Genomic DNA, 24,724 nt, shown 5'->3' with positions numbered 1-24,724 from the left:
TCATTGCTCGCGCGCGCGCCGTCCGAGAGGCATGGCGCCGTTCTCGCCGTCGAAGAAGAAGAAATCCGCCAAGGCGGCCGCGGGCGTCGCGGATGCGCCCGCCGGGCCGGCCGTCGTGCCGTGGAGCCAGATGAAGACGGACTTGCTCCGCGGCACCGTGCGCCTCACGGAGCAGCTCGACGTCCTGAAGGCGCGTCGACGAGAAGATAGATTGTTGACCGAGCCCTCGCGTCCGTCCGCCCGTCGCGCGGCGTCCGAAGCCGCGTCCGACGCACCCCGCGCGAGTATCGTATCGTCATCACGCTGACGCGCTTATCGCCCCATCGCAGGTTCTGGACACCACCGCGGTCGCGTGGCCGGGCGTCAACGACGCGGTCTTGGTGCGTCCCCGCGCGAGATTCCGCGGCCCGCCCGCGCCGCGTTTCAACGGCTTTCCCGAAATCAGGTCGATCCATCGTTCGTTTCGTCTCTTCGAACGTCGTCGTCCCCGCGCGCATCTCATCGTCCACCTCCCTCCCTCCCCCCCGCGTCCACGCCCACGACAGTACATCCGCGATAAGATCGAGGTCGCGTTCGCGCGCGCGGACGCGAACGAAGCCACCATCGCGCCGTTGAAATCGCGCGTCGCGCGGCTGGAGGATGACTTGCGTCAAGCGCGCGGCGACGTCGCGGAGATGCGCGGCCTCCGATTGGACGACGAGGCCGAGATCAAGGGCCTGCGCGAAGACCTCGAAGAGCGCACGCGCGGGTTCGAGATCGAGTGCGAGGAGAAGGAGGAGCGGATCAAGGAGAGGGACGAGCTCGCGACGCAGCTCGAGTTTCTCGAGGCTGAGCTCGACGGCGTGCGCGCCGCGGAGGTGCGCGTCAATCAATCAGACTACTCGCCATACGACCCCACCCGTTCGCGCGTTGGGCGTCGCTTCTCGAGGACTCGACTTGACTTCTTCGGCCTCGACGGCCGTCTTTCTTCGTCCTCGCCGTTCGTTGCGCGCCAGCCACACGATATGCCACGTCATCGAATCTGATCGCTCGCTGACCAATCGTACGCGCGCGTTTCCGCAGGCGGAGTTGCGCGCGGAGGTGAAGGCGAAGACGGAGGAACTGAAGGACCTGACGGCGTCGCGCGACGACAGCGACGACGAGGTGCGGAGGCTGAAGGACATGAGCAACACGCAGGCGATCGAGGCGGCGAAGATGCGCGTGCAGCTGGAGGATCTGCGCGGGAATTACGCCAAGGTGAGCGCGGACGCGATGAAGTTTCGGCTCCAAGCGGAGACGCTCGAGGGGAACAACGGGCGGCTGCAAGCGAAGACGACCGCGGCGATCGACGAGGCGGAGAAGCTCCGGAAGTGGCACGACTGGGCGAAAGCCTCCGAGGTGGTGTCTCTGCAGGGCGAACTCGACGTCGTGAAGCAAGAGAGGGACATGCTGCAGAGGGATTTGCAGTCGAGACTCGCGGAGAGTCGGAGGCTGACGACGCAAAACGAGGAGTGGGCGAAAGACGTCAAGGCGCTGCGAAGCGACGTGTTCGCGCGCGAGGGGAAACTCGGGCGGTGCGAGGCTGAGCTCGCGGCGTTGAACCGGAGCTTGAAGCAGAGCGAGACGGAGCTCATGGTGGCGAAGGAGCAGAGCGAGCGCAGGGCGGAGGACACCGCCAAGGCGGCGCTCGACGCGGTGAAGTTAAGGGCGAAATTCGAGGAGGAAAAACTGAGGCAACAGGCGACGTTGCTGTCGATACGGTCGGGGCATCAGAAAGAGATGCACGAGGCGAAGGATACGCACGCGATGGAGATGATGGCCGCGCGGAAGGACGCGCAGGCGGCGTGGACGCTCGCGCGAGAGCTCGAGGCGAAGGTTTTAGTGCAGAGCGGAATGCTCTCGAAGAACCAAAAGGATCACGTGCGCGCGATGCGCATCGGGCAGCGGATCACGGACCACAAGGCTGAGGAGCTCGAGAGGGCGAAGGCGGAGATGGACGCGATCAAAAAGGGGAGCGCGAAGTACGAGAAGATGTTCCGTCCCGCGCAGGATAGGGACCTTCCGGAGCGATGGAAGAATGAGCGGTTGGAGAGCATGATGGCGCAGACGCGTTCGGAGGTGGGCATGCCGGGGGCGCCGAAAACGCCTGGTTAATGTCCGTTACTTACGCGTCCGTCCGTTCGCGCTGGTTGTAATACGTCGACGTCGCTAGCTAGCTTCTACATCTTTCGCGTCGTCGTCTGTCTCGTCGCGTCGTGCCTCGCTCGTTTGCGCGTTCGGACTCTTTCTCTCGTCACGCCCTCGGTTTCCGCGCGCGAGGTTTCGCCGGCGCCCGCCGCCGCGCCGTCCCCCCAGTCGCGCCTCCGGGACCCCCCTCGAACAAATCGTCCGCGACGCTATCCGCGGCGCGCTCCGCCGCGTGCCTCGCCGCGACCGTCGCGTCCTCCCACTGATGCAGCGCGTCGTACGCGTCGTCCGCGTACTTGACGACGAGCTTCCGTCGTCGACCCGCCTGCGTGGGTGAAGCGATCGGTCAGTCGAACGTCTTACCGGTCAAACGTTGAAAGGGAAGCGCGGGTGAAGAGTGACGACGGGAAAAGTCCTTAAGGAACGGCGTGCACCACGCGAACGGGGTCGTATGGGAAGCAGTCTCACCGCCGTCGTCGCCGTCGTCCGCGCGGCCGCCGCGTCGGCCCCGCCGCCGCCGTGGACCGTCTTCTTGAACTTCTTGAAGTTCACGCCGGCGGCTGCGGATGCCCCGACGGCGTCGCGCTTCTTCGGCGTGACTATCAGCGGCTCGTGCACGACCGTCGCCTTGCCCTCCGCCGCGGCGTATTCTTTCTTCTTCGCCGCGGGCGCGGGGGCCGCCTCGTCTCGCGGTGGCGCCGGCGGCGTGTCCGGCGCGTTCGCTTCGCGCGCGCGCCGCCGTTCCCGCCCCCACTCCGCCGCCGCCGCTGTCGCCGCCGCGAGCGACACGTCGCGCGACGGAGGACCCGCCGGCGCCGCCGCCGGCGCCGCCGTCGTCGTCCCGTCGCTCCCGCGAGAGTCCATCTCCGGGCTCATCATCGCGTCGTCGCCGCCGTCCGTCGTCGCGTCGTCGTCGCCGCCGCCGCCGCCGTCGTCGTCGTCGTCGTTCTCCCCCGCGTCGCCGCCGCCGCCGTCGAACACCCACGCGTCGCAGCCCGCCGGCGGCGGATGCGCCGCCGCGTCCGGCGGCGGCGCCGACGCGTCTTTTCGCGTCTCGCGCAGCGCGCTCAGGGTCGTTCCATACGAAGCGATGTCGGGGTGGAGTTCATAGGCGTCAGGTGGAGTTGAAAGGCATCTAGGGCGGGGATTGAAAGCGTGGGACCCTGGGCGGAGAGAGACGAATGCAAAAGTCCTTAAGGATCGGCGTTCACCACGCCAACGCGATCGTATGGGGACCAGTGTATAGAACGCACCTCAGGAACGACGTCCCGACCGCGGGGATCCCGGACCGCTTGAACCTCGCGATGAACGCGGCGTCGATCGCTCCGCGGCTCGCGGACGCGACGGAGTGGTCGCGCACGAGCAGATGCGTGCACGCGTCGAACCCGCATCCAGATCCGGATCCATCGCCGGCGCCGGCGCCCAGACGCACGCGGCACCTACAAAGCGACGTCGGGGTGGAGTTGAAAGGCGTCAGTTGGAGTTGAAAGGCGTCGAGGGCGGGGATTGAAACCGTGGTGTGGGCGCAGCGACGCGCCGGCGAAAGTCCTTAAGGAACGGCGTTCACCACGCCGACGCCGTCGTATGGGAACCAGTGTATAGAACGAACCCCGTCTCCTCCGCGAGAGCGACGATCTCGTCGTTCTCGACGCGCGTCTCCTCGCCGCCGAGGACGTGGAGCACGATCGGGACGTGCGTCAGCGTCGCCGTCGTCGGCGTCGGCGTCTTGCACCCGAAGACCAACGTCGCGGTCGCGATGCTCTTCCCCGCCGCGCACGGCAGCGCGACCGCGCCGTCCGGGGAGGACTTGCCCACCTTGCGTCCGTCGACGCGCGTGTGGAATTTCCCGAGGTCTCGCACGAGCACCGTGGGGACCGTCCCGGCGAGCGCGGCGTCGTCCGGCTTTTGTTTCTTCACGATGATCTCCGCGTGCACGCGGCTTATCGACGGGTCGTCCGCGATCGTCACCGTGCAGTCCTTGCGCCCGACGGTGTACCTGCGAGGGGCGGGGCGGGGTGGTCAGATCTCGCGAGAGGGCAAAGTTGGCACCCCTCGTCGGGATCGGGCGGGACGACGAGAGAGAGAGACCGAGGGCGCGCGCGACGACGTACTTTCCCGGGATGAGCGTCCACGACTTGACGACGTGATGCTCTTCGCCTTCGCCGCCGTGCAGGTCGAGGCGATACGGCATCTTCGCGTCGTCGCGCCCGCGGGGAGATGCGCGCGCGACGCGGTGTGCGACGCGCGAAGGTTTTTTGCAACTCTTTGGGGTGCCCTAAGTTCGTACTGTACGTGCCCTAAGTTCGTACTGTACGTGCCCTAAGTTCGTACTGTACGTGCCCTAAGTTCGTACTGCCTAAGTTCGTACGACGCGTAACACCCCACGTGCTACGTCGTCGTCGAAACACCACCACCACTACAGTCTACGTCGCGCCACTATTAAGGTTCCCCCGATGAGGTTATACTATCTCGTCGTCGCCCGCGCGACCGCCCACCGCGCGAGCCCCGCCGCGAGCGGCGCGGCGGCGACGAGGATGATCCACGATTTCCACCACTTTCCGTTCTCCCCCGAGCTCGGCGCCGCGAACAACGCCTCCGCGCGCTGCGCGCTCGCCGCGAACCTCTGCCCCGCGTCCCCCACCGCGCTCGCGATCGCCCAGCCGAACAGCGCGAGCGCGAAGGCCGTCCCCGATCGATCGTCGATAAGGTTATTAGGGCCGTTCTATACAAGCGAACGTCGGGGTGGAGTTGAAAGGCGTCAGGTGGAGTTGAAAGGCGCCGAGGGCGGGGATTGAAAGCGAGGGGTGGGCGGAGAGAGACGACGGCGAAAGTCCTTAAGGATCGGCGTTCACCACGCGAACGGGGTCGTATGATAACCAGTGTATAGAACGCACCTTATATCTGCGCCAGAGGAAATACGCCGTCTGCGCGACGACGACGGCGGCGAGCGCCGCCCACGCCGCGCACGACGCCGCGTCCGCGACGCTCGCGCCGACGTCCTGGCCGCCGTCGCGGCCGTCGCGTATCTCCGTGAGGAAGTTCACGAGGTCCACGGCCGCCCACGCGGCGATCGCGGAGGCGGTGAACGCGTCCGTCATTCCCGCGACGACGCCCGCGGTCGCGGTCGCGGTCGCGGTCGCGGGCGGCGGCTTCTCCGCCGAAACCGACGCCGCCGCCGCCGCCGCTTTACGCCTCTCGTACATCGCGCCCTTCTTCCCCCCACCCCCTCCCCCGCCGCCGCCGCCCGCGCCACGCTGACGCCGTCGTATCCTCGCCAACACGAACGCCTCGATCGCGATGGGCAGCGCGAGAAATCCAATCGCGGCGGCGCGCCACGCCGCGAGCTTCGTCGAGTCCGACGCGATTCCGGGATGGTAATCCATGTACGTCCACGCGCCGTTGCCGCCGACGAGCCACGCCGCGGTCGCGCACGCGTGCGGGAACTCCATCGCGTCGTTCCTCGCGAGGAAGATTGCGTGCGTGAAGCACGCCGCGGTGAGCAGGAACGGCCACAGGACGTGTTTCCACTCCTGCGTCCACGCGACGTCGTAGAACATCCACGCGAGGACGGACAGGTGGTCGAGCGGGTCGAACGCGAGGGACGACGACGACGACGACGACGACGACGACGACGACGCGTCCGCGCTCGCGCCCGCGCTCGCGCCGCCGAAGGTTCCCGCGTCGTGCCACGCGGAGGAAGCCCCCGCTGCGGGCTTCGCGAGCAGCGGGAGCGTCTCGTCGGCGACGCCGCCCGCGTGGTGGGACGCCATGCGCGGCGCGCGTTGTGATCGATCGCGAGTCGAACACAATGACCTAATATTACCTTCGTAAGTTATTACTCGTCGTCAACGCGCGAGCTCGCTCGCGCGTTGACGCTAATAACGACGGCCCCATCCCCCCGTCACGTCACGCCGCCCTCGGCCCCACCGCCCCCCCGTCGAACCTCTCCACGGGCTTATCCTCCCCCACTCTCCACGCTAGCCGCAAGATGGGCCACAAGACGACGACGACGCCGAACGCGAACCCCCACCACAGCCCGTACACCTTCCACGTCGTCCCCAAACACAGCCACGCCCCGCACGGTATCCCGAGACACCAAAACCCGATGAAATCCGCGGCGATCATCTCCCGCAGCATCCCGACGCCGCGCAGGCACCCACCGCCGACGACGCGCAGGCCGTCCGCGGCCTGGTAGACGGCGATGACGGGTAAGATGGCCACCGCCACCGCGTGCACGGCGGCGTCGTCGGTGAACCACCAACAGATGTTCCGCCCGAGGGCGACGAAGATGATCGCGTTGATGCCGACCGCGATCGCGCCGCGGACGATGGCGACGCGCGCGGCGCTGTTCGTGCCATCCTGATCGCCCGCGCCCACGTTCTGACCGACTTGCACCGCGCCGAGGGCGCCGAGCGCGAGCGGGAGGACGTACGAGATGTCCGTGAGGCACTGAGGGCAGAGGGCGGTTCCGCGCGAGGCGACGTCGGGGCGGAGTCGTGAGGCGTCAGGTGATGGAGTTGAAGGCGTCGAGGCGCGTCGGGATTGATTGACAGCGAGGGGTGGGCAGAGAGAAACGCGCGCCGGGAAGAAAAGTCCTTCCTTAAGGAACGGCGTGCACCGCGCAGACGCGGTCGTATGGGGACCGGTGTGAAAATAGAACGCGCCTGAATGATCGCGTGTCCCGCGGCTTCCGTCGTGCCGCACCGACCGGCGAAGATCTGCATCGTCGCGAACGCGCCAAACTCGAGCAACATCTGCCCGCCGATCGGCAAGCCCTGCCGCATGAGCGTCGCCGCGGACGCCACGTCGCCTCTCCGGTGCAGAGGCCCTCGAAACGCGTCGCGTTTCGCCAGAGGCTTCCGCGCGAAGAGAAGCAGCGACGCCAAAAGAATCCACCGCGACGCCGTCGTCGCCCACGCCGCGCCATCGAGTCCCATCGCGGGGATCACGCCGCCGCCTAAGAACGGCGTCAACATCGAACCCAAAACGCCTTCACTCCCGAAGATGAGGACGTCGTTCATCGCGACGTTCGCGACGTTGCTGAGCACGATCGCGTACACCAGCGGCGCGAAGAGATTCGTCCCCGAGAGCGACAACCGAAACGTCTGAAATAAAACAACCGGAAGCATCCCCCACGCTTCGATCTGGCAGTACCCCGCCGCCGCCGCCGCGTGCAGCGGCGGCAGCCCGCACAGCGTGAAGAGCGGGTGCGCCATGAACTGCGCGCACGCCGCGCACGCGGCGAGGAAGCACCCCGCGCGGACGCCCGAGCGGAGATGTTTTTTCACCGCGTCGAAATCGTTCGCGCCGTGCGCCTGAGAGCCGCCGACGGTCCGCGCGAAGCGACGTCGGGGTGGAGTTCAAAGGCGCGTCAGTCCGAGTCGAAAGGCGCCGAGGGTGGGGATTGAAAGCGAGGTGTGGGCGGAGAGAATCGCCCGGCAAAGTCCTTAAGGAACGGCGTCCACAACGCCGACGCGGTCGTACGGGGACCAGTGTGAGATAGAAACGGACGGGACGCGCCTGCGACGTCAACGGATCGAGCGCGCCCACGAGGCCGTTCATCGTGACGACGACGAGCCACGTCATCGTGCCTCCCAGCGACGCCGCCGCGAGCGCGGTGTCGCTGACGTGGCCAACCTGCAGCGTGTCCACGATCCCCATCGCGATGAGTCCGAGCTCGATGAGGAAGACCTGCAGCGCGTGCGTCGCGGACTGATGAGGGTCGTTCCATACAAAGCGATGGCGGGGTGGAGTTCAAAGGCGTCAGTGGGCGTTCAAAGGCGTCGCGGTCGGGGATTGAAAGCGAGGGGTGTGCGGAGAGATGCGCCGGGAAAAGTCCTTAAGGATCGGCGTTCACCACGCCAACGCGGTCGTATGGGAACCAGTGTATAGAACGCACCTGATTCTCGTCGCCGGACGCCGAGATCGACGTCGCGGGCTCCACGCTCATCGCCGCGCGCGGCAGCAGCGACGCCCTCGCGACGACGTCGTCGTCGTCGCCGCCGAGCCCCCCGTCGCGCGCGAGCTTCCCGTCCGGAGAGCTCCGCGCCACGTGCGACGGCTTAGGGTTTAGGAACGACGCGGCGCCGATCGGGAGCGCGGCGGCGCGACGCGATTTCGCCGTGGCGAACGCGTCGAAGGGCGCGGCGGGTTTCCCCCGAGAGACGACGGGCGCGCCCGCGCCCGCGCGCGACGGCCGTCGCAGCTTGTTCGTGTCCGACGTGTTGGGTTGCCCGCGCGTGACGCCGTGCGTCGGCGCCACCGCGGGCGGCATGTCGGGATTTGGCGGCTCCACGGCGGCTCCACGGCGGCGGACGCGCGCCCGGGGCTGCGCGCGGTGATTCATCCCCGCCGTAGGTCGACGCGCTCGAGCGTTCCGCGGACGGCAGCGCTCCGCGGTTCGTTCAAACGCAAATGCGACGGATCGGATTCAGTTTCGATTCTTCATCGGTCGCGTTTGGCGACCTGAACCGGCGCGCGCTGCCAAAAAAAGGTCAACGCGTCTCGCGCGGCGTTCGCGTCGCGAGACCGCCGCGCGCGCCGCACGCGTCGCGCCATGCCGCGTCGAAGATATCAGCGCCAGGAGTGAGCGAAGGCGACGGAGACAGCGCGAGAACGCGAGAGCGCGAGCGCGCGAGAACGCGAGAACGCGCGCGCGCGGGACGAAGACGAAGACGAGGATCTGATTGATCGATGGCGTCGTCCTCGGACGCGCGGCCTCTCCGCGTCGAGCGCTCGGCTCGCCGCGCGACGAAAGCGGCGCCGTCGTCGCCGCACGATTCCCCGAACCGCCCGCCGATCGCGAGCGCGGGCTCGACGTCGTGCGATACGACGACGGAGAGGGACGCGCGCGCGGCGGGCGATCGCGACGCGCGCGTCGCCGCCGCCGCATCGCGAGCGACGACGACGACGAGCTACGACGACGACGCGAGGACAAAGAAAAAGTCGTCGTCGTCGTCGTCGTCGCCGCCGCTCCCGCGCGCGATGCGCGACCTGCCGCGCCTCTACGACATCGCCGACGCGCGCCGCATCGGGAAGGGCGGGTACGCGAGCGTGTTCGAGGGCGCGCGACGCGCGGACGGCGTCGCCGTCGCGGTCAAGCGCGTCGACACGACCGGACACTCCGCGAAGAAGCGCGAGCGATGCGCGCGCGAGCTGAACCTCTGCGCGTCGCTGCCTCGACACGACAACGTCGTCTTCCTCCTCGACGCGTTCGCGTCCGAGGACGCGCTCGTGATGATCTTCCCGCTCGCGCGCGGCGGCGACCTGCGAGGAGCGATACGCCGGCGACGGCGAGCGCGCGAGCGCTTTCGCGCGCGCGACGTGTGGACCATCTTCCGCGGCGTCGCGCGCGGCCTCGCGCACCTCCACGCGCGCGGGATCGCGCACCGAGACGTCAAGCCCGCGAACGTTTTGCTCGGCGACTGCGACTCGTCGTCGTCGTCGTCGTCGTTCGCGGACGTCAAACTCGCGGACCTGGGACTCGCGGTGCGCGTGCCCGACGCCGACGACGCGAGGCCGCTCAGGAGTAAGGTCGGGACGCCGTTCTACCTCGCCCCAGAGGTGGTGAGGGGAGGGGGGTACGGACTCGCCGCGGACGTGTGGAGCCTGGGGTGTCTGCTGTACGAGCTCGCGTCGTCGCGGTCGCCGTTCGACGAAAAAAGTGTCGACGGAAGTAGAGGGAGGGAGAACGACGCGCGGAGGAGTAACGGCGCGAATGGGGACGTTACGACGACGAAAGAGAGGATGAGGAAGAAGAAGAAGAAGAAGAAGACGGCGGCGGCGACGGCGCCGAGCGTGAAGGACGTGTTTCGCGCGGTCGCAGAGGGCGCGTACGCGCCGCTCGAGCCGGAGACGCACGGCGAGAAACTCGCGTCGCTCGCGAACGCGATGCTCGACCTCGACGCGGCGCGACGCCCGAGCGCGAGAGAGGCGCTTCGCCGCGCGGAGGATGCGCTGCGCGAGCTCGAGAAGGAGGAGAAGGCGGCGAAGGCGGCGCCGCCGGAGACGGCGAGAGGGGAGACGCGTCGGCCGTCGCCGCGCTCCGGGCGGTGGCTCGTGGATAAACATCCCGCGGCGGTCTAGTCTAGCACAGGTTCTCATCAGACGCGATCGACGAGGGCGCGCGGCTGGCGTCGTTCGTTCCGTCGCCGGCTCGTCGTCGCGTCACACCCTTCCGTTCTTCTGCCGCACGATGTGCGCGCCCTTCCCCAACGCGCCGAACAAATCTCGAACGTCGCTCCACATCCCGCCGCTCTTCCTGCTCGTCGACGCGCCGTCCATGCGCCCCCCCTCCGCGAGCCTCGCGCGCGCGTCCGCGTCCAGCGCCTCGCCGGTGACGTCCACCGTCGTGTTGATCATGTCCGCGAACGCGGCCTCGGCCTGGTCCTCCGCGGAGGAGAGGCCCGCGCCGGGGGACATCCCGGAGGCTTCGCACGCGCGCGCGGCCGCCATCGACGCCGCGATCGACGCGTCGTCGTCGTCGTCGACGTCTTTCTTTTTCTTCACGTCCGGCGCGGCGACGCGCGCGGAGAGGGGCGCGTCCGCGTCCGCGTCCTTCTCCGTCGCGCGCGGCGGCCGCGCGATGGACCCGCGCGCGCGCGTGAGCGCGCGCGGGGACGCGACGTGCGTCGGCGGTCGGCCCGCGACCGCGACCGCGACCGCGCGCATCTCGAAGTGGCTGACACGTGTAAACGTGTCATGGAAGATTCGCCGCGAGAACTGCCAGCGAGGACAAGGATTAATAAATCGTGGGCCCTCGCCGGCCGTCGTCTCGACGCCGCGCCACTCTCCCGCCGCGCGACGCCCGACGCCAGCGCGAAACCCGTCGCGATGCCCGTCGTGATCGCATCCACGCGCGGCGCGGTCGCGCCGTCCGCGGCGCGCGCGCGCGCGCTCTCGTCCCGGATCCACCGCGCGTCCCAGATCCCTACTCGTAGCAGGAGGGGATCTACCGGCGACGCCGACGCGACGACGTCGACGCGCGTCGTCGTCTCCGTCCGCGCGCGCGCCGTGAACGAGGACCCGTCGAGATCGCGCATCGTCCGCGTCGTCTCCGGCGAGGAAGTCCCGGGGCGGCGGCGCGCGTCCGTGTCCGCGACCGCGTCCTCCCCGCCGCGCGTCGACGTCGTCGCCGTCCGCGCCGCGGCGAAGGACGCTCTGGAGACGTTCGCGTCGAACCTTCTTCGCGCGCGGCGCGTCGTCGCCGCGCTCGCGCTCGCGTCGGTCATCGCGCTCTTCGACGCGTCCCCCGCGCTCGCGGGACGCGGCGGCGGACGCAGCGGCGGACGCATGGGCGGCAGCTCGTTCCGCCCGTCCGCGGCGCGATCCATGGGAGGAGGAGGAGTCGGCGGCGGCGTGATGGGAGGCGGCGTCGGCGCGGGCGCGGGCGCGTCCCGCCCGCCGCGAACCGGCGCGACCGGCGTCGGCTTCATGCCGTCGTTCTTCTTCATGCCGTCGTTCGGGGGATGGGGGTACGGCATGGGATACGGCATGGGCGGCGCCGCCATGATCGTCCGCGTGCTCATGAACGTCCTTCTGATGTACGTGTTGTACAACTACCTCTTCGGCGGACGCCGCGGCGGGCGCGGGGATCCGAACGCCGCGTGATCGTATCGTAACGCTTTGTGATAATGCGTTACATTTGTTTTGTCGATAGCTAGTACCCTTCCCTCTTGTGGTGCGCGAAGGCACGACTTTTACAACGCGCGGCACGAAGCGTTCGGTTCGGCGTTCGGTCCTTCTAAAATTTCCTCGTCAAACGTTTGCAAACGTTCTAGCTACGTCGTCACTTCCACACCTTCACGGCGGCGTCCCTTCCGCCGGTGACGAGCACCCTCCCCGTCCCGAACCCGGTGACGCACATCGCGAGCACCGCGTCCCTGTGACAGTCGTGCCGCCCCGCCGCGGACGCGATCGCCTCCGCGACGCCGCCGTCGCCGCCGGCCCGGAGCCCCGCCCCCGCCGCCGCAGCCTCCGCGCTCGCCGACGGACGCTCCTGCGCGACGGGTAAATTCGACGCGTACACCTCCTCGTGCTTCGGTCGATCGTTCCGCCCCAGCGGGCCGTGCACGACGCGCCCGCGCGCGGGCTCGAGCGGGCACCACAGACGCACGCACGCGTCGCCGCCGCCGGCGAGGAGCGCGCCGTTCGGGAGCGAAAAGAGGCACCGCGCGCCTTCGCTCCGGGGGGCGCCCGTCGTCTCCTTCAAGTCGTCGACGCGGAAATCGAGCATGCCGTCTTCGTCTCCGCCGCCGCCGCCACCGCCTTCGACCCCGCCGCCGCCGCCAGCCTTCGCCTTCGCCCACGCGCGAGGATCGCCGCACGTCGCCGCCGCGCGCGTCAGCCTCCCGCCGCGACGCAAACTGCTCGGCATCGTCCGCGCCGTCGTCTCCGACGGCGGCCGCAGCACCCGCGCGACTCTCCGGCACGCGCCGACGCCGACGTCCCACAGCGCGAGCTCGTCCCCGCCCGCCGCCGCCCACACGAGCGCCGCGTCGTTCTTGTGGCCCGCGCCGACGCCGTCCACGCCGAGAGCGATCGCGTCCACGCGCGAATACGCGCCGTGCGGGTGCCGCCACTCCGCGACGGAGAGACCGAACCGCGCGTCGACGAGGCACAACGCGCCCGCGGAGGTCCCGTGGCACGTCCACCGAGGCGACGCGCCGGCTTCCGCGACGACGCAGGTCACCGCGCCGAGCCGCGGCGGGACGTCGACCGCGAACGCGTTACCGAGAGTCCCGCGGCCGCGGTCGCGGTCGCCGCGCAAAGGCGCGCGGAGGTCCCAGCCGCGGAGGCCGCCGCGTTCGGTCGCGACGCACGCGACGTTGGCGGAGAGTTTAATCACCGCGGAGCACGCGCCCTCGTTCGGGGACGCGCGCGCCACCTCGCTCGCGCTCGCGGGCCGGGACCCCGGGGGTCCCGAGCCCGAGCCCGAGCCCGAGCCCGCCGCGAGCTCGACGCGCCACGCGTGCACGCTGCCGTCGTCCGCGGTGGAGCAGATCGTGTGGCCGTCGTCTGATAACGCCGCCGCCGCGGTGATTTTGCACGCCGCGTCGGACGCGGACGCGGACGCGGACGCCCCCGCGCGATGCCCTCCGTACGTCGCCCTCGACCGAAAGAACGCGTCCCGCTCCGCGTTGGCGACGTCCCACGCCTTTAAGCATCCGTCGTCGCTCCCGGTGACAAAGAACGCGCCGTCGTCCGACGCCGCGACGGCGTTCACCGCGCCGCGGTGTTCCGTGAGGTGCGCGACGAGGACGCCGCGCGGAGTCCACGCGTCTCCGGTCGTCCCGGACGCGTACTCACCCGCGACGATCGACGGTTTGTCTTCGCCGTTCTCCTCCGCGACGAAATCCGCGCCCGAGGACGTGCGCGCGTGCCCCTTCGCGGCCGACGGGGCTTCTTTCGCCGTCGCCGCGCCGCCGCCGCCGTACAGGTGCCCCACCGGCGGCGGCGGCGCGCGCGCGCCCGGAGGCACCAGCGGCGGCGACCGCGGGCCGAAGACCGCCGCCCACGCGTCGTCGTCGATGAGGTCCGCGCCGCCGCCGCCCGCGCCCGCCGATTTCGCGTCGCCGCCGCCGCCCGCGCTCGCGCTCGCGGCGTCTTCGAAGAACGACGAAAACTGCATCCCCGACCCGGCGGCGCCGAACCCGCCGAGTCCCCCCGGGGACGCGTACGAAAACGCCCCGCCGTCGTCGCTCGGCGTCGCGGCGGCGGCGTCGAGACCGCGCGAGGAAGGGTCGTGAAGGTTCAGAGGGTTCATGCTCATCATCCCATCGAGCGGGTTCGTCGACCCGCGCGCGTCCGCCGACCCTCCGAGGTCCGCGCCACCGCCGCCGCCGCCGCCGCCGCGCGCCGCCGCCGCGACAGCCTCTCGCGTCAGCCCGCCGCACACGATAGACGCCGGCGTCTCCGCGTCCTGCGCCCTCCGCGCGCCCGCGAAGCTCTGGACGTACGTCGCGAGCGCCGCGAGCGCGCGCCTCTCTTCCCTCGCCGCCTCCGGGTCCATCGACGCGTCGTCGTCGTCCGACGGCGTCGCCGTCTCGCCGCGGTAGATCCCCGCCGCGGCGTCCACGGCGGCGTCGAACGCGCGCCGCCGCGGCGGCGTTCTCAGCGCGGCGCGCAGCGTCGACTCGTCCGCGAGGAGCCCAGACAGCGCGGGGCCAGGGCACTTCGCGAAATTTTCAGACAGGAACGGCGTCGCGTGTGGCAATACGCTCGCGAAGACGTCCGCGGGTCCCAAGCGTCGACACGCGCGCGCGACGAACCGCGTCGCCGCGACGCGCACGGACGCGCACGGGTGTAACGTCGCCGGCGCCGCGCGCTTTACCGCGGCGACGATGGAGCGTTTCTGGAGAATCATCGGCGGCGCGGAGGAAGCGGCGAACGCGACGCTCCCCGGCGGAACGTTTTCGTCGACGGAGGCTTCTTCGGGCGGCGCGACGAGATCGCCGAGGCACTCCAACGCTCTCGCGACGACGACGTCGCTCGCGTCGGAGAGGCACCGCTCGATGCACGGCAGCAAGAACGCCTCGCACGGCTCCCGTCCCACGAAACTCGCGACGGACGCGATCCGCCGAAAGAACGTCGCGCGCAGCGACCACGCGCGGTCGTTGAGGCACGTGATCAAAAGCGGCAACAGAAAGTCGTTCGCGTCCGCCCGGCCGAAGAACGACGCGAGCGCGGGCGCGTCCGAGAGCAGCGCCGCGCGCGTGGACGGGCCGTCCGCGCGGCCGGAACCGCCGCCGCGTCGTTTCGATAGTCTCCGGGCGCGCCGTCCGGGGTCAGGTAATCGAGCACGATCCCGCGAACGACGTCGCGTAGACCCGCGAGATCGTCCTCGAACGACGCGACCTCGGCGGCGGCGGCTTCCTCGTCGCCGCTCCCGCCGCCGCCGCCGCCGCGTCGTAAAAACCGTTCGCTCGCGCTCGCCAGCGCGGCCAGCGCCGCGGCGTACGCGACCCTCACGCTCTCCTCCCGGTCCCTCGCGAGCCCGCTCAGGGACGGCCATATGAACTCCGGGAACACCTTCGCGTCCGACGCCGGGTGCGATCTCACCCTCGGCAGCGTCGACGCGAGCGTCTTCACCGCCGCGGCGCGGACGACGGCGGCGGTGTCGCCGACGCGGTCGATCGCGTGCGGCACGATCACTTGCAAACGCGCGTCGTCGTCCGCGACCGCCGCGACGCGCGCGAGGAGTTTTAGCAACGCGCGCCGCGCGGACGGCGACGACGCGCCGCGGAGGGTCGCGCAGACGAGCGACGCGACGAGCGCGGCGCCGGGGCACGTCGCGCCCGCGGCGGCGACGGCGTCGAGCGGGGAGGCGCCGGCGCCGGCGCGGGAGGAGGAGGAGGCGGAGGCGGACGGCGAATCGACCGACCGCGACGCGGCGAACAGGTCGTCGCCGCCGTCGCCGCCGCCGCCGGCGTCGCTCGTGACCGCGAGGTTCGAGATGTCGGCCATCAACCCCGCCATGGACGACTCTTTCTCCTCGTCGGCGTCTTCGCCGCCGTCGCCGCCGCCGTCAAATTCCTTCAGAGACGGCGCGACACTCCGCGGCGACGGCGTCGCGCGGGAAGCAGTCTCGCCGCCGCCTCCATCCTTCCTCCACTCCTCCTCGACGATCGCCGCCATGAGCGGATCGAACGCGCGTCTCACCTCCGCCGCCACCTCGTCCGCGTCCGCGGTCAGCAACCCTCCGCAAAAGTCGTGCAACGCGTCGAAATACGCGGGGAAAAAACCCCCGCGCTTCGATCGCGCGTCGAGACACGCCTTCGCGCTCGGTCGCGCCGCCGGGTCCCTCGCGCACATCTCCGCGATCATGTCCACGACGTCATCGTCTCCCACGGGCGCGAGCGCCGCGCGAAGGTCGAACTCCCCGCGTCGATACGCGAGGAGCTGCGAGTAGTCGAACGTCGCGGCGCCGTCGAGGAAGAGCTCGCCGAAGACGCAGCCGAGGGAGAAGACGTCCGCCGCGGGCGTCGCGCCGCCGCCGGTTCGATCCCCGCCGCCGTCGCGGAACCGCTCCGGGGCGACGTAGCACCGCCTTCGTCCGCCCGTGTCGAAGTAATACGAGTAATCCGCGGGGTTATCCGCGGGCAGCGACCCGGGCTTAAACGTCGCGAAGTCCGCGAGGAACGCCCACCCTCTCGAGGTGAGCAACACGTTTTCGCACTTGACGTCCCCGTGGACGACGCCGCGCTCGTGGCACTCGCTCAGCGCGTGCAGCAGCTGGAACGCGATCCACTTCTTCTGGACGCGCGAGAGGAACGGCCGGGTGAAGAGGCGGTCGTACAGCGTGCCGTGCGCGTACTGGCGCATCAAGTACAACGCTCTGTCCGTCTCGAGTTCGCGCGCGAACGGCGCGCAGTGCGGCAGCGTCGGCGGCGGCGAGAGCAGACGCTCGCGCGACGTCCGGAGGTTCTTCGCGTGCGTCTCGATCTCTTCGCGCGAGAGCGCGTCCGGGGACCCGCGTTTGAGGTAGGCTTTCACGACGACGAGGCCGCCGCCGCCGGAGGTGCCGGGCTCGTCGTGGCGGACGAGGAAAGTCTTGAGGAAACGTCCGCCTGGCGAGATTCGACGAACGTCGCGGAGGGAGGGAGGGAGGGGAGGGAGGAGGGGGGTGTCGGACGCGCGCGGTGCGAGTTGGGTTCGGGTTCGGCGTCGCGCGAGGGGGGGACGAGCGCGCGGGAGGGAACAGAGCGCGTCCGCGATGATGATGGACGCGGCGGGGACGACGAAGACGCCGCCGACGCCGCCTCGGCGTTTGAATGAACGCGCGGACGAGACGAGATGCGACGTCGCGCGCGCGACCGAACGCCGACGAGAGGCGCCACGACGCACCTCCGAGGCTGTCCTTGTACACGAGGTTCGGGACATCCGAAGCGAGGAGCTCCCCGGGCTGCACGCGCGGGGGGGCGCTCAGCTGGTTCCCCATCCCCGCGGCCCGGCGCCCTCCGCTGTGGCGTCGTCTCTTCGTTCGCCGGAGCGAACAACGACGACGCGGCGCGAAACTCCTGTCGTCGTCGTCAGATCCCACGCTCTGCGAGCCAGAGTCCACACTCGCGAGCGCGCGCGTCATGCACTGGCCGCCGCGATCCTGGTCGCAGGCGTCCGTGTACGTCCTCTCCCTGGGGTTCGCGTACGCCGCGCTGACGCAAGCGCGAGAGTTCGCGCGAGCGGAGACGCCTCCGCGCGCGCGGTAGGCATCGCGCCGCAAGAGCGGACCGTCGCCCGGGTGCCCACAGCCGTGAGCCACGCGACGCGAGATGCCCGTCTCCGCGTCCATCGAGATCGCCCCCGGCGTGCACATGCCGAGGATCGGTCTCGGCACGCACCGCATCGGCGGCGACGTCCTCGTGCGATGCGTCCACGCCGCGATGGACGCGATCGGCGACGCCGGCGTCCTCCACGTCGACACCGCGTCGTGTTACAACAACGAAGCCGCCGTAGGAGACGCGATCGAGTCGTCGTCGTTCCCGCGCGAGCGCGTCTTCATCACGAGCAAGATCGCCCCGAAGGAGATGGGACGCGAGAAAACCCCGCGCGCGATCGACGGCATGCTCTCGCGGCTGCGCGTGGACGCGCTCGACTTGCTCCTCGTGCACTGGCCCGCGGCGGCGAAGGCGTCTCCGGACGATCGCGCCGCGCACCGCGTCGCGAGACGAGAGACGTGGGACGCGATGGAGCGCGCGCTCGCGGCGGGGAAATGCCGCGCGATCGGCGTGAGCAACTACACGATCGATCACATGACCGAGCTGCTCGCGCACGCGTCGGTCAAGCCCGCGGTGAACCAGATCGAGTTTCACCCGCGGTGCCCGCAACGCGAGGCGTCGGCGTTTTGCCGGGAACGCGATATCGCCGTCGTCGCGTATTCGCCGCTCGGCGTCGGCGCGTTGATCGACGACGCCGCGGTGAAACGCGCGGCGATGGCCTTTCGATGCGCCCCCGCGACGTGTTTGATCGCGTGGGCGCTGCGTCGAGGTGTGGCGGTGCTGCCGAAGAGCGCGACGCCGGAACGCGCGAAGGAGAACGCGTCGCTCGAGCGGGCGTCGGACGTCGTCGACCGGATGGACGCCGCCGCCGGCGCCGTCGGCGGGGGCGGAGAGGCGCGCGACGCGCTGGAGGCGATGGACGCGATGGGCGACGGCGACGGCGCGGAGAAGTACTGTTGGGACCCGAGCGTCGTGAGATAGTCGTAGGAGTAGGTGTAGGTGTGTCGTACGGCATGACTAGGGTAGTAGGCTACCATCCAACTACTGTAGGCTATCATCCAACCAAGACCACCCTTTCGGGTAAGATATGAACTTGTAGAGGAAGTCCGGCACCTCCTGCACCTCCTCGGACAAGATCCTTCTCAACGGCCGCGCGAGCCCGGCGTCCTTGTCCGTGAAGAACGCGGTCGCGAGCCCTTTATTCCCCGCCCTTGCCGTGAGTCCGATGCGGTGCACGTACCCATCGATGTTCGAGGGGAGATCGAAATTGATGACGTGCGAGACGTGAGGGACATCGTCGAGCCCGAGCGTGGCGACGTCCGTCGTGACGAGGATGGGCGTCCGCCCGCTCCTGAAGGAATTGAGCGCGTATTCGCGCACTTGCTGCGTGCGGTAGCCGTGGATGCTCGTGCTCGGGAAGCCCTCTCGGCTGAGCCAATCCTCGAGCTGATCCACGCCGGTTTCCGTCTCCACGAAGACCAACGTCAGCCCCTTCACCGCGTGCACGAGGTCCATGAGCATGCTCTTCTTCTCCTCGTACGATCGAAGGTACTCGATCTTCTGCGTGAGAGGGACTGACTGCCGTATCCACTCAAACACTTCCGGGCGGTTCACCGCGCGATCAGCACAATGCTTCTTGTCCCACGGACATCCGTTCGCGCGCGCCCATTGCAGCACCTCCAAGTGGCCGCCACGCACGGCTTCCATGCAAGTCTCCTTGTCCCACGGAGCGCCGTTGTCTCGCGCCCACTGCAGCACCTCCAGGTGGCCGCCTTTCGCGGCTTCGGCGCAAGTCCTCTCGTCCCACGGAGCGCCGTTCGCTCGCGCCCATTTCAGCACCTCCAGGTGGCCGGCAAGCGCGGCATTGATGCAAATCAGATCGTCCCACGGAGCGCCGTTCGCGCGCGCCCATTTCAGCACCTCCAAGTGGCCGCCTTCCACGGCTGCATAGCAAGTCTCCTTGTTCCACGGAGCGCCGTTCGCTCGCGCCCACTGCAGCACCTCCAGGTGGCCGCCTTTCGCGGCACAGGCGCAAGTGAACACGTTCCACGGGCATCCGTTCGCCCGCGCCCATTGCAGCACCTCGAGGTGGCCGCCATAAGCGGCAAGGCGGCAAGTCATCTCGTCCCACGGAGCGCCGTTCGCTCGCGCCCACTGCAGCACCTCCAGGTGGCCGCCTTCCGCGGCATAGGCGCAAGTCGACTCGTCCCACGGAGCGCCGTTCGCGCGCGCCCACTGCAACACCTCCAGGTGGCCGCCACGCGCGGCATGGGCGCAAGTCATGTAGTCCCACGGAGCGCCGTTCGCGCGTGCCCACTGCAGCACCTCCAGGTGGCCGCCTTCCGCGGCTACGGCGCAAGTCTTCTCGTTCCACCTAAACCCATCCCACGGAGCGCCGTTCGCTCGCAACCACTGCAACATCTCCAGTTGGCCGCCGGAAGCGGCTTTGTAGCAAAGGTCCGGATGTACGTCAAGTTCGCTCACGCAACCTCGTTCCTTCGCCCACTTCGCAACCTCGACGTTCCCAAACTCTGCGATGCACTCGAACGTATCCTTGTCCCACGGACACCCTCGCTCCTTCGCCCACGCCATCCTCCCTACTGACCCGACGAAGTTTCGCACCCTCGCGAGCTGTCTCCTCACCGCCGCGACGTCCCTCACGTCGCCGACGGGCGACGCGAACACAAACTCGCGCATCTTCTGGTTCACCATCGCGAGCACCGCGAGGTCGCCGTCGTCGAGCCGCGGGAGCACGTGCCTGTTGAAGACGTCGGGCGCTTCCTCGACGAAGCGTTCGAGGATCGGGACGCGCGCGGCTTCGCGTTCTTCGAGAAGGCGAACGCGCGCGAGCAGACTCGTCATCGTCATCGTCATGAACGCGGGCTCCTCGAGCTCCGAGCGCTCGCGATCACGCGCACGCCCCGCCGACGGCGACGAGCCGTCCGCGCGTCGCGCGGCGTCGGCGCGCGCGGTCGCGCTCTTCTTCAGCGCGCCGATCTCCGCCGCGAGCGCTTCGTTCTCCGCCTCGAGCGCGTCGATGCGTCTGAGCGCGTCGTCGAGACTGGCGGGAGCGCCGGCGCGAGGAGACCCGCCGGCGGTCGTCGCGCGCTCGCTATTCCTCTGTCGCGGAGGCGCCATCGCGTCGCCGTGGGGCGACGGGGGTGCCGCGTCGCCCGTTGTCACGCGAGGGCGCTCGCCAGCGGCATCGAAACCTTACATTCGTTCGTGCGAGTCGGCAGATCTCTCTCGGATTTTGTCCTCGATTTCATCGGAGCGTTGAAAGGCGCTTAGAGTCAACTTTTGAAACCATGATACGGGTGAAAAACGCGGAGTTGAACCTGAAGATGATCGAGCGGAGCAGTGCAGGGCTTTTGACGATAGACCGCTGCGGTGCAGTCGCGCCGCGATCGATGGCACTCTCGCGCGCGCGCTCGCACTCGACGCGCACACGGAGACGCACGCGCGCTCGCCGAACATGGCGGACCCGGAGGACGAACCCGAGGTGCGTCTCGCTCGATCGTCGTCGCCGTCGATCGGCCGCGCCCGCCCGCGGGTCGCGTCCATCTTTTCGTCTCGCGGCGGCGCGCGCGCCGCGAGGTTTTCCTTTCGAACGCGCGATCGACCGATCGATCGGTCGGTCGATCGCCGCGGCGCGTCGTCTGACCTGACCGCCTCCCCCTCGCCCCCTCTCGCAGGTGGACTTCGATCCGAGCCTCAAGAAGAAAAAGAAGAAGAAGGTGACCCTCGCGGACGACGCGGACGGCGGCGTCGCGGAGGCGACCGAGGAGATGGACGAGCTCGCCGTGGACGACTTCGGCGAGAAGAAAAAGAAAAAGAAGAAGGACAAGAAGGACAAGGACGGCGGCGACGACGGCGACGACGCCGGCGGCGACGACGGCGAGTTCGGGAAGAAGAAGAAAAAGAAGAAGAAGAAAGTCGACGAGGACGAGGACGACGCGGAGGGCGGCGACGGCGACGACGGCGCCGCCGCGAAGACGGGATCGGGGCTGCCCTGGGACGGGACGACGCGCGATTACCACTACGACGAGCTCCTCGGCCGCGTCTTCGGCATCTTACGCGAGAAGAACCCGGCGCTCTCGGAGAAGACGAAGACGATCATCAAACCCCCGCAAGTCCTGCGCGAAGGCACGAAGAAGACGGTGTTCGTGAACCTCATGGAGATTTGCAACGCGATGCACCGAGCGCCGGAGCACGTGATTCAGTACCTCATGGCGGAGCTCGGGACGTCGGGGACGCTGGACGGACAGAACAGATTGATCTTGAAAGGGCGGTTTCTTCCGAAGGTTTTCGAGGGCGTGTTGCGGCATTACTTCATCGATTACGTCATCTGTAACATGTGCAAGAGCGCGGACACGCTGCTCGTGAGGGAAGGAACGACGCGGTTGAGCTACTGCCGTTGCCAAGCGTGCGGCGCGAGTCGATCGCTGAGCAAGATTCAAAAAGGTTTCCAAGCCGTGTCCAGAGGCGACCGCCGGAAGCAGAGAAACGCGACGTGAACGGCGTGAACGACGACGCGAAGTCTTTTCTAATACATACCTACGACTACTACGACGACTACGCGATCTATCGCTGTCGATGCGCTATCCTATCCGACGCGCGGCGACGTCACTTGACCGCCGCCGCCGCCGCCGTTTTCTTTTTTTCTTCTTCGCCCTCGCGGTACGCCGCCGCGGACGCCGCGAACGACCCGGCCATCACCAGCGCGATCCCGAACCCTTCCGTCCACCCGATCGTCTCTCCTAAGATGAAGTACCCCGCGCCCGCGGCGTACACCGCGGACGTGTAGTGCATCGGCATGACGCTCGACGCGGACGTCAGACCCAACGCGGCGGTGACGCACAGCTGTCCTCCGAATCCGGTCAGCGTGCACGAGATCCATAAAAACATGAGGTACGCGCCGGTCGCCGTGCTTTTATGGATATGCGGCGCGGACGGGGTCGTCATCACGAGCAGCGACATCCCGACGAGGCACACCGCGTTCGTGTAGAGCATGATCGTCAGCGGGTGCTCTTTCTGGATGTTCCCAGGCGCAGCCGCGGCGAACGCCTCCGAACGCGAACGCGATTGCGAATGCGAATGCGTTCCCCCGCCGCGAGCGTTCAACCCGCCGGATAACACGCGTATGAACAGCTTCGACGCGCCGCCGAACAGCGCCTGCGCCGCACCGAATCCGACGCCCACGGCGCGCAGAGAGCGAGCGTCGGAGCCGAACAAGAACGACGGCTGGATCACGAGGAGCGCGCCGACGCCGCACACCGGAAACGCCGCCCACACGATCGCGGGCACCCTCTCTCTCAACACCGCGGCCGCGCCGATGGTCGTCACGAGCGGCGAGACGAACGACGGCACGGACGCGTCCGCGAGGGGCAGGTACGCCGCCGTCGCGAAGAAGCAGTAGATCGCGGCCATGCCGACGACGCCGCGCGCGACGAGGACGCCGCGACGGCGTCCGAGGGGATGCTCCACGGCTCTCGCGCGGAGCCCGAGCGCGCAGAGCGCGAGGCCGGCGATCGCGCGGAGGAGGAGGACGACGTCCACGGGGACGCCGGCGTCGTGCATGAGACGCACGGACAGAGCCGTGAGCGAGGCGAAGAAGACGCCGAGGAGGTAGATGGCCATGCCTCGCGCGCGCGGGGACAGAGATCCTCGCGCTTCTTCCGGGACGCCGTCGCCGTCGCCGTCGCCGTCGCCGCCGCCGCCGCCGCCGCCGCGCGTCGGCACCAGCGGCGCGGACTCCTCGTCCTCATCTCCGGACGCGTCCTCCGCGTCGCGCGCGGGGACGAGCTCGACCGACGACGGACGACGACCGTCGCCGTCGTCGCCGTCCGCGCCCATCGCGGAAGTGACGACGCGCGCTCCGGATGCCGGACTTTTTTACGAAGCTGCAGCTGTTCGGATTCCGACCAGTCGTGATGACGAGAGGTCGGCCTGTCTGTCTCCGCCGTCGCCGCCGCGCTCGTCGTGGGCAAACGGTTTCGTTCGTCGGGTACAAGGTCGAGGGCGTCGTCGCTCCGCGCGCGACGCCCTCGTGCTGCTAGTTAGTTATTTGTTACACTACGTCTTTCGTCGCGGCGCCGCGCGTCCGCCCGCCTCGCCTCGCCTCTCGCCTCACGCCTTCTCCTCCCACTTTTCTTCGTCGACCTCGCATCTACTGAACGCCTCGTTCGGGTTTTCGCCGCAGTGCCACTTGGCGTCGGGTCCGAGCGCTTTCGCGACCTCCTCGGGCACGCGCCGCCATTTTCCGCACGTGTCGCACGCGATCCACTCGTCCGCGGCGGCGGAATTCGAACCGACGCGGTGATTCGAACCGCCGCCGCCGCCGCTCTTCTTCTTGCCCTTCTCCGCCGCCGCCGCCGCGTTTTGCGCCTCCACCTCCGCCAGCATCTTCTCCCGCGCGCCCGGCGGCGGCGTCGGCCCCCACCGCACGGTCTGCATCGAAAGCTGTAACACCTCCTTCCCGCCGTCGTCGTAGTACACCTCGTGCTCGCCCGTCTCGTTGCGATACGACGCGATCGTGCCGCCGTAGAACGCGTTGTCGCTCGGCCAAAAAATTTCAATGTGCCGCCCGACGCTCCCGTCCCCCGTCTGCCCGCCGATCGTCCGCAGCCACTTCCCCATCGTGTCGCCCTGCTTATACCCGGTCGGGGTGATGAGCCGCAGCGATTGTCGCCACTTCTTCGCGGTGCCCTTCCCGCCGAGCCGTTCAAACTCCGTCGCGGGCACGGTGAACTCCGCCATGACCCCGGGCGTTGACGCCGCCCGCGGCGCGGCGTATCGAACCAGCTCCTCGCCGCGTTTGCCGCCGGGCAACAGCACGCCGCGCATGCCGCCGCAGCCGACGGGGATGGGCGGCATCGCGAACGCGATCCCGCCCTCATCGGCGGGGGGCTCGATCTTCATGTCCAGAGGGATAAACTTCGTGGGGATGTACCGCAGGAGCTGGAGGAACAGGTAGCACTTGAGCTCGGAGCCGTCGAAAAAAGTGACGTGATGTTCACCCGTCTCCGCGTCGAACGCGACGACTTCGCCGACGCGCCACGACGTCGCGCCCTTCGCGGCGAACTCCGGGGAGGACTTCTCCGTCCGCGCCGCGTCCGGCCGTAAAATCTCGAGCGTGCACCCGATCGCGGGCTTGCCCCACGCCGCGCCCTGCCGCAAGAGCCATCCGCCGATGGGCTGAGACGCGCCGCCGCCGCCGCCGTCGTCGACGACGCGCAAGTCCCGGCGCCAGTCCGCGCCGGCGAACGTCGCGACGTCGACGTACTCGACCGCGGGACCGGGCGGCGGCGGGGGCGAGGAGGGCGGGGGGGGTGCTCAAGATA

At 69.0% G+C, this 24,724-nt stretch overlaps 13 protein-coding genes across 13 annotated transcripts; 5 read left to right on the top strand and 8 right to left on the bottom strand.

The window, feature by feature from the left end:
* Positions 1-31: 31 nt before the first annotated feature.
* MICPUCDRAFT_50876 (uncharacterized protein) lies at positions 32-2,133 on the top strand (the record flags this gene model as incomplete). Its single annotated transcript, XM_003055756.1, has 4 exons — positions 32-181; positions 330-380; positions 546-857; positions 1,063-2,133. The coding sequence occupies 4 exons, from the start codon at positions 32-34 to the stop codon at positions 2,131-2,133; spliced, it is 1,584 nt and encodes a 527-aa protein (XP_003055802.1).
* Positions 2,134-2,512: 379 nt separating this feature from the next.
* Positions 2,513-3,615, bottom strand: MICPUCDRAFT_61875 (uncharacterized protein; the record flags this gene model as incomplete). Its single annotated transcript, XM_003055237.1, has 2 exons — positions 3,420-3,615; positions 2,513-3,232 (listed from the first exon to the last, which is right to left on the bottom strand). The coding sequence occupies exons 1-2, from the start codon at positions 3,555-3,557 to the stop codon at positions 2,513-2,515; spliced, it is 858 nt and encodes a 285-aa protein (XP_003055283.1). The 5' UTR covers positions 3,558-3,615.
* Positions 3,616-3,729: 114 nt separating this feature from the next.
* Positions 3,730-4,357, bottom strand: MICPUCDRAFT_50874 (uncharacterized protein; the record flags this gene model as incomplete). The annotated part of the gene is made up of 2 exons (XM_003055236.1): positions 3,730-4,162; positions 4,278-4,357. 2 exons carry the CDS (start codon positions 4,355-4,357, stop codon positions 3,730-3,732), a joined length of 513 nt encoding a protein of 170 aa, XP_003055282.1.
* Positions 4,358-4,630: 273 nt separating this feature from the next.
* On the bottom strand, positions 4,631-5,936 carry MICPUCDRAFT_50873 (uncharacterized protein; the record flags this gene model as incomplete). Its single annotated transcript, XM_003055235.1, has 2 exons — positions 4,631-4,888; positions 5,061-5,936. 2 exons carry the CDS (start codon positions 5,934-5,936, stop codon positions 4,631-4,633), a joined length of 1,134 nt encoding a protein of 377 aa, XP_003055281.1.
* A 28-nt stretch (positions 5,937-5,964) lies between these two features.
* On the bottom strand, positions 5,965-8,440 carry MICPUCDRAFT_50872 (Multidrug/Oligosaccharidyl-lipid/Polysaccharide flippase superfamily; the record flags this gene model as incomplete). Its single annotated transcript, XM_003055234.1, has 4 exons — positions 5,965-6,615; positions 6,810-7,481; positions 7,657-7,878; positions 8,066-8,440. 4 exons carry the CDS (start codon positions 8,438-8,440, stop codon positions 6,073-6,075), a joined length of 1,812 nt encoding a protein of 603 aa, XP_003055280.1. The 3' UTR covers positions 5,965-6,072.
* A 908-nt stretch (positions 8,441-9,348) lies between these two features.
* Positions 9,349-9,819, top strand: MICPUCDRAFT_7662 (uncharacterized protein; the record flags this gene model as incomplete). The annotated part of the gene is made up of 1 exon (XM_003055755.1): positions 9,349-9,819. A coding segment is annotated over one exon (471 nt), but the record flags the coding sequence as incomplete, so codon positions are not given.
* Positions 9,820-10,332: 513 nt separating this feature from the next.
* Positions 10,333-10,836, bottom strand: MICPUCDRAFT_50870 (uncharacterized protein; the record flags this gene model as incomplete). The annotated part of the gene is made up of 1 exon (XM_003055233.1): positions 10,333-10,836. The coding sequence occupies one exon, from the start codon at positions 10,834-10,836 to the stop codon at positions 10,333-10,335; it is 504 nt and encodes a 167-aa protein (XP_003055279.1).
* Positions 10,837-10,998: 162 nt separating this feature from the next.
* MICPUCDRAFT_50869 (uncharacterized protein) lies at positions 10,999-11,775 on the top strand (the record flags this gene model as incomplete). The annotated part of the gene is made up of 1 exon (XM_003055754.1): positions 10,999-11,775. One exon carries the CDS (start codon positions 10,999-11,001, stop codon positions 11,773-11,775), a length of 777 nt encoding a protein of 258 aa, XP_003055800.1.
* Positions 11,776-11,953: 178 nt separating this feature from the next.
* MICPUCDRAFT_50868 (uncharacterized protein) lies at positions 11,954-17,248 on the bottom strand (the record flags this gene model as incomplete). The annotated part of the gene is made up of 3 exons (XM_003055232.1): positions 11,954-14,930; positions 15,017-16,733; positions 17,011-17,248. 3 exons carry the CDS (start codon positions 17,246-17,248, stop codon positions 11,954-11,956), a joined length of 4,932 nt encoding a protein of 1,643 aa, XP_003055278.1.
* A 187-nt stretch (positions 17,249-17,435) lies between these two features.
* On the top strand, positions 17,436-18,362 carry MICPUCDRAFT_12735 (uncharacterized protein; the record flags this gene model as incomplete). Its single annotated transcript, XM_003055753.1, has 2 exons — positions 17,436-18,224; positions 18,294-18,362. 2 exons carry the CDS (start codon positions 17,436-17,438, stop codon positions 18,360-18,362), a joined length of 858 nt encoding a protein of 285 aa, XP_003055799.1.
* Positions 18,363-18,464: 102 nt separating this feature from the next.
* Positions 18,465-18,914, bottom strand: MICPUCDRAFT_7222 (uncharacterized protein; the record flags this gene model as incomplete). Its single annotated transcript, XM_003055231.1, has 1 exon — positions 18,465-18,914. A coding segment is annotated over one exon (450 nt), but the record flags the coding sequence as incomplete, so codon positions are not given.
* Positions 18,915-21,190: 2,276 nt separating this feature from the next.
* On the top strand, positions 21,191-21,856 carry MICPUCDRAFT_5614 (uncharacterized protein; the record flags this gene model as incomplete). Its single annotated transcript, XM_003055752.1, has 1 exon — positions 21,191-21,856. A coding segment is annotated over one exon (666 nt), but the record flags the coding sequence as incomplete, so codon positions are not given.
* Positions 21,857-22,007: 151 nt separating this feature from the next.
* Positions 22,008-23,237, bottom strand: MICPUCDRAFT_50864 (Drug/Metabolite transporter superfamily; the record flags this gene model as incomplete). Its single annotated transcript, XM_003055230.1, has 1 exon — positions 22,008-23,237. The coding sequence occupies one exon, from the start codon at positions 23,235-23,237 to the stop codon at positions 22,008-22,010; it is 1,230 nt and encodes a 409-aa protein (XP_003055276.1).
* Positions 23,238-24,724: the final 1,487 nt, after the last annotated feature.

Source organism: Micromonas pusilla (genome assembly GCF_000151265.4).
Source record: "Micromonas pusilla CCMP1545 genomic scaffold MICPUCscaffold_1, whole genome shotgun sequence".
Lineage (NCBI taxonomy): Eukaryota > Viridiplantae > Chlorophyta > Mamiellophyceae > Mamiellales > Mamiellaceae > Micromonas > Micromonas pusilla.
The sequence above is the reverse complement of the archived record's forward strand: the minus strand, read 5'-3'. Positions and strand labels throughout refer to the sequence as shown.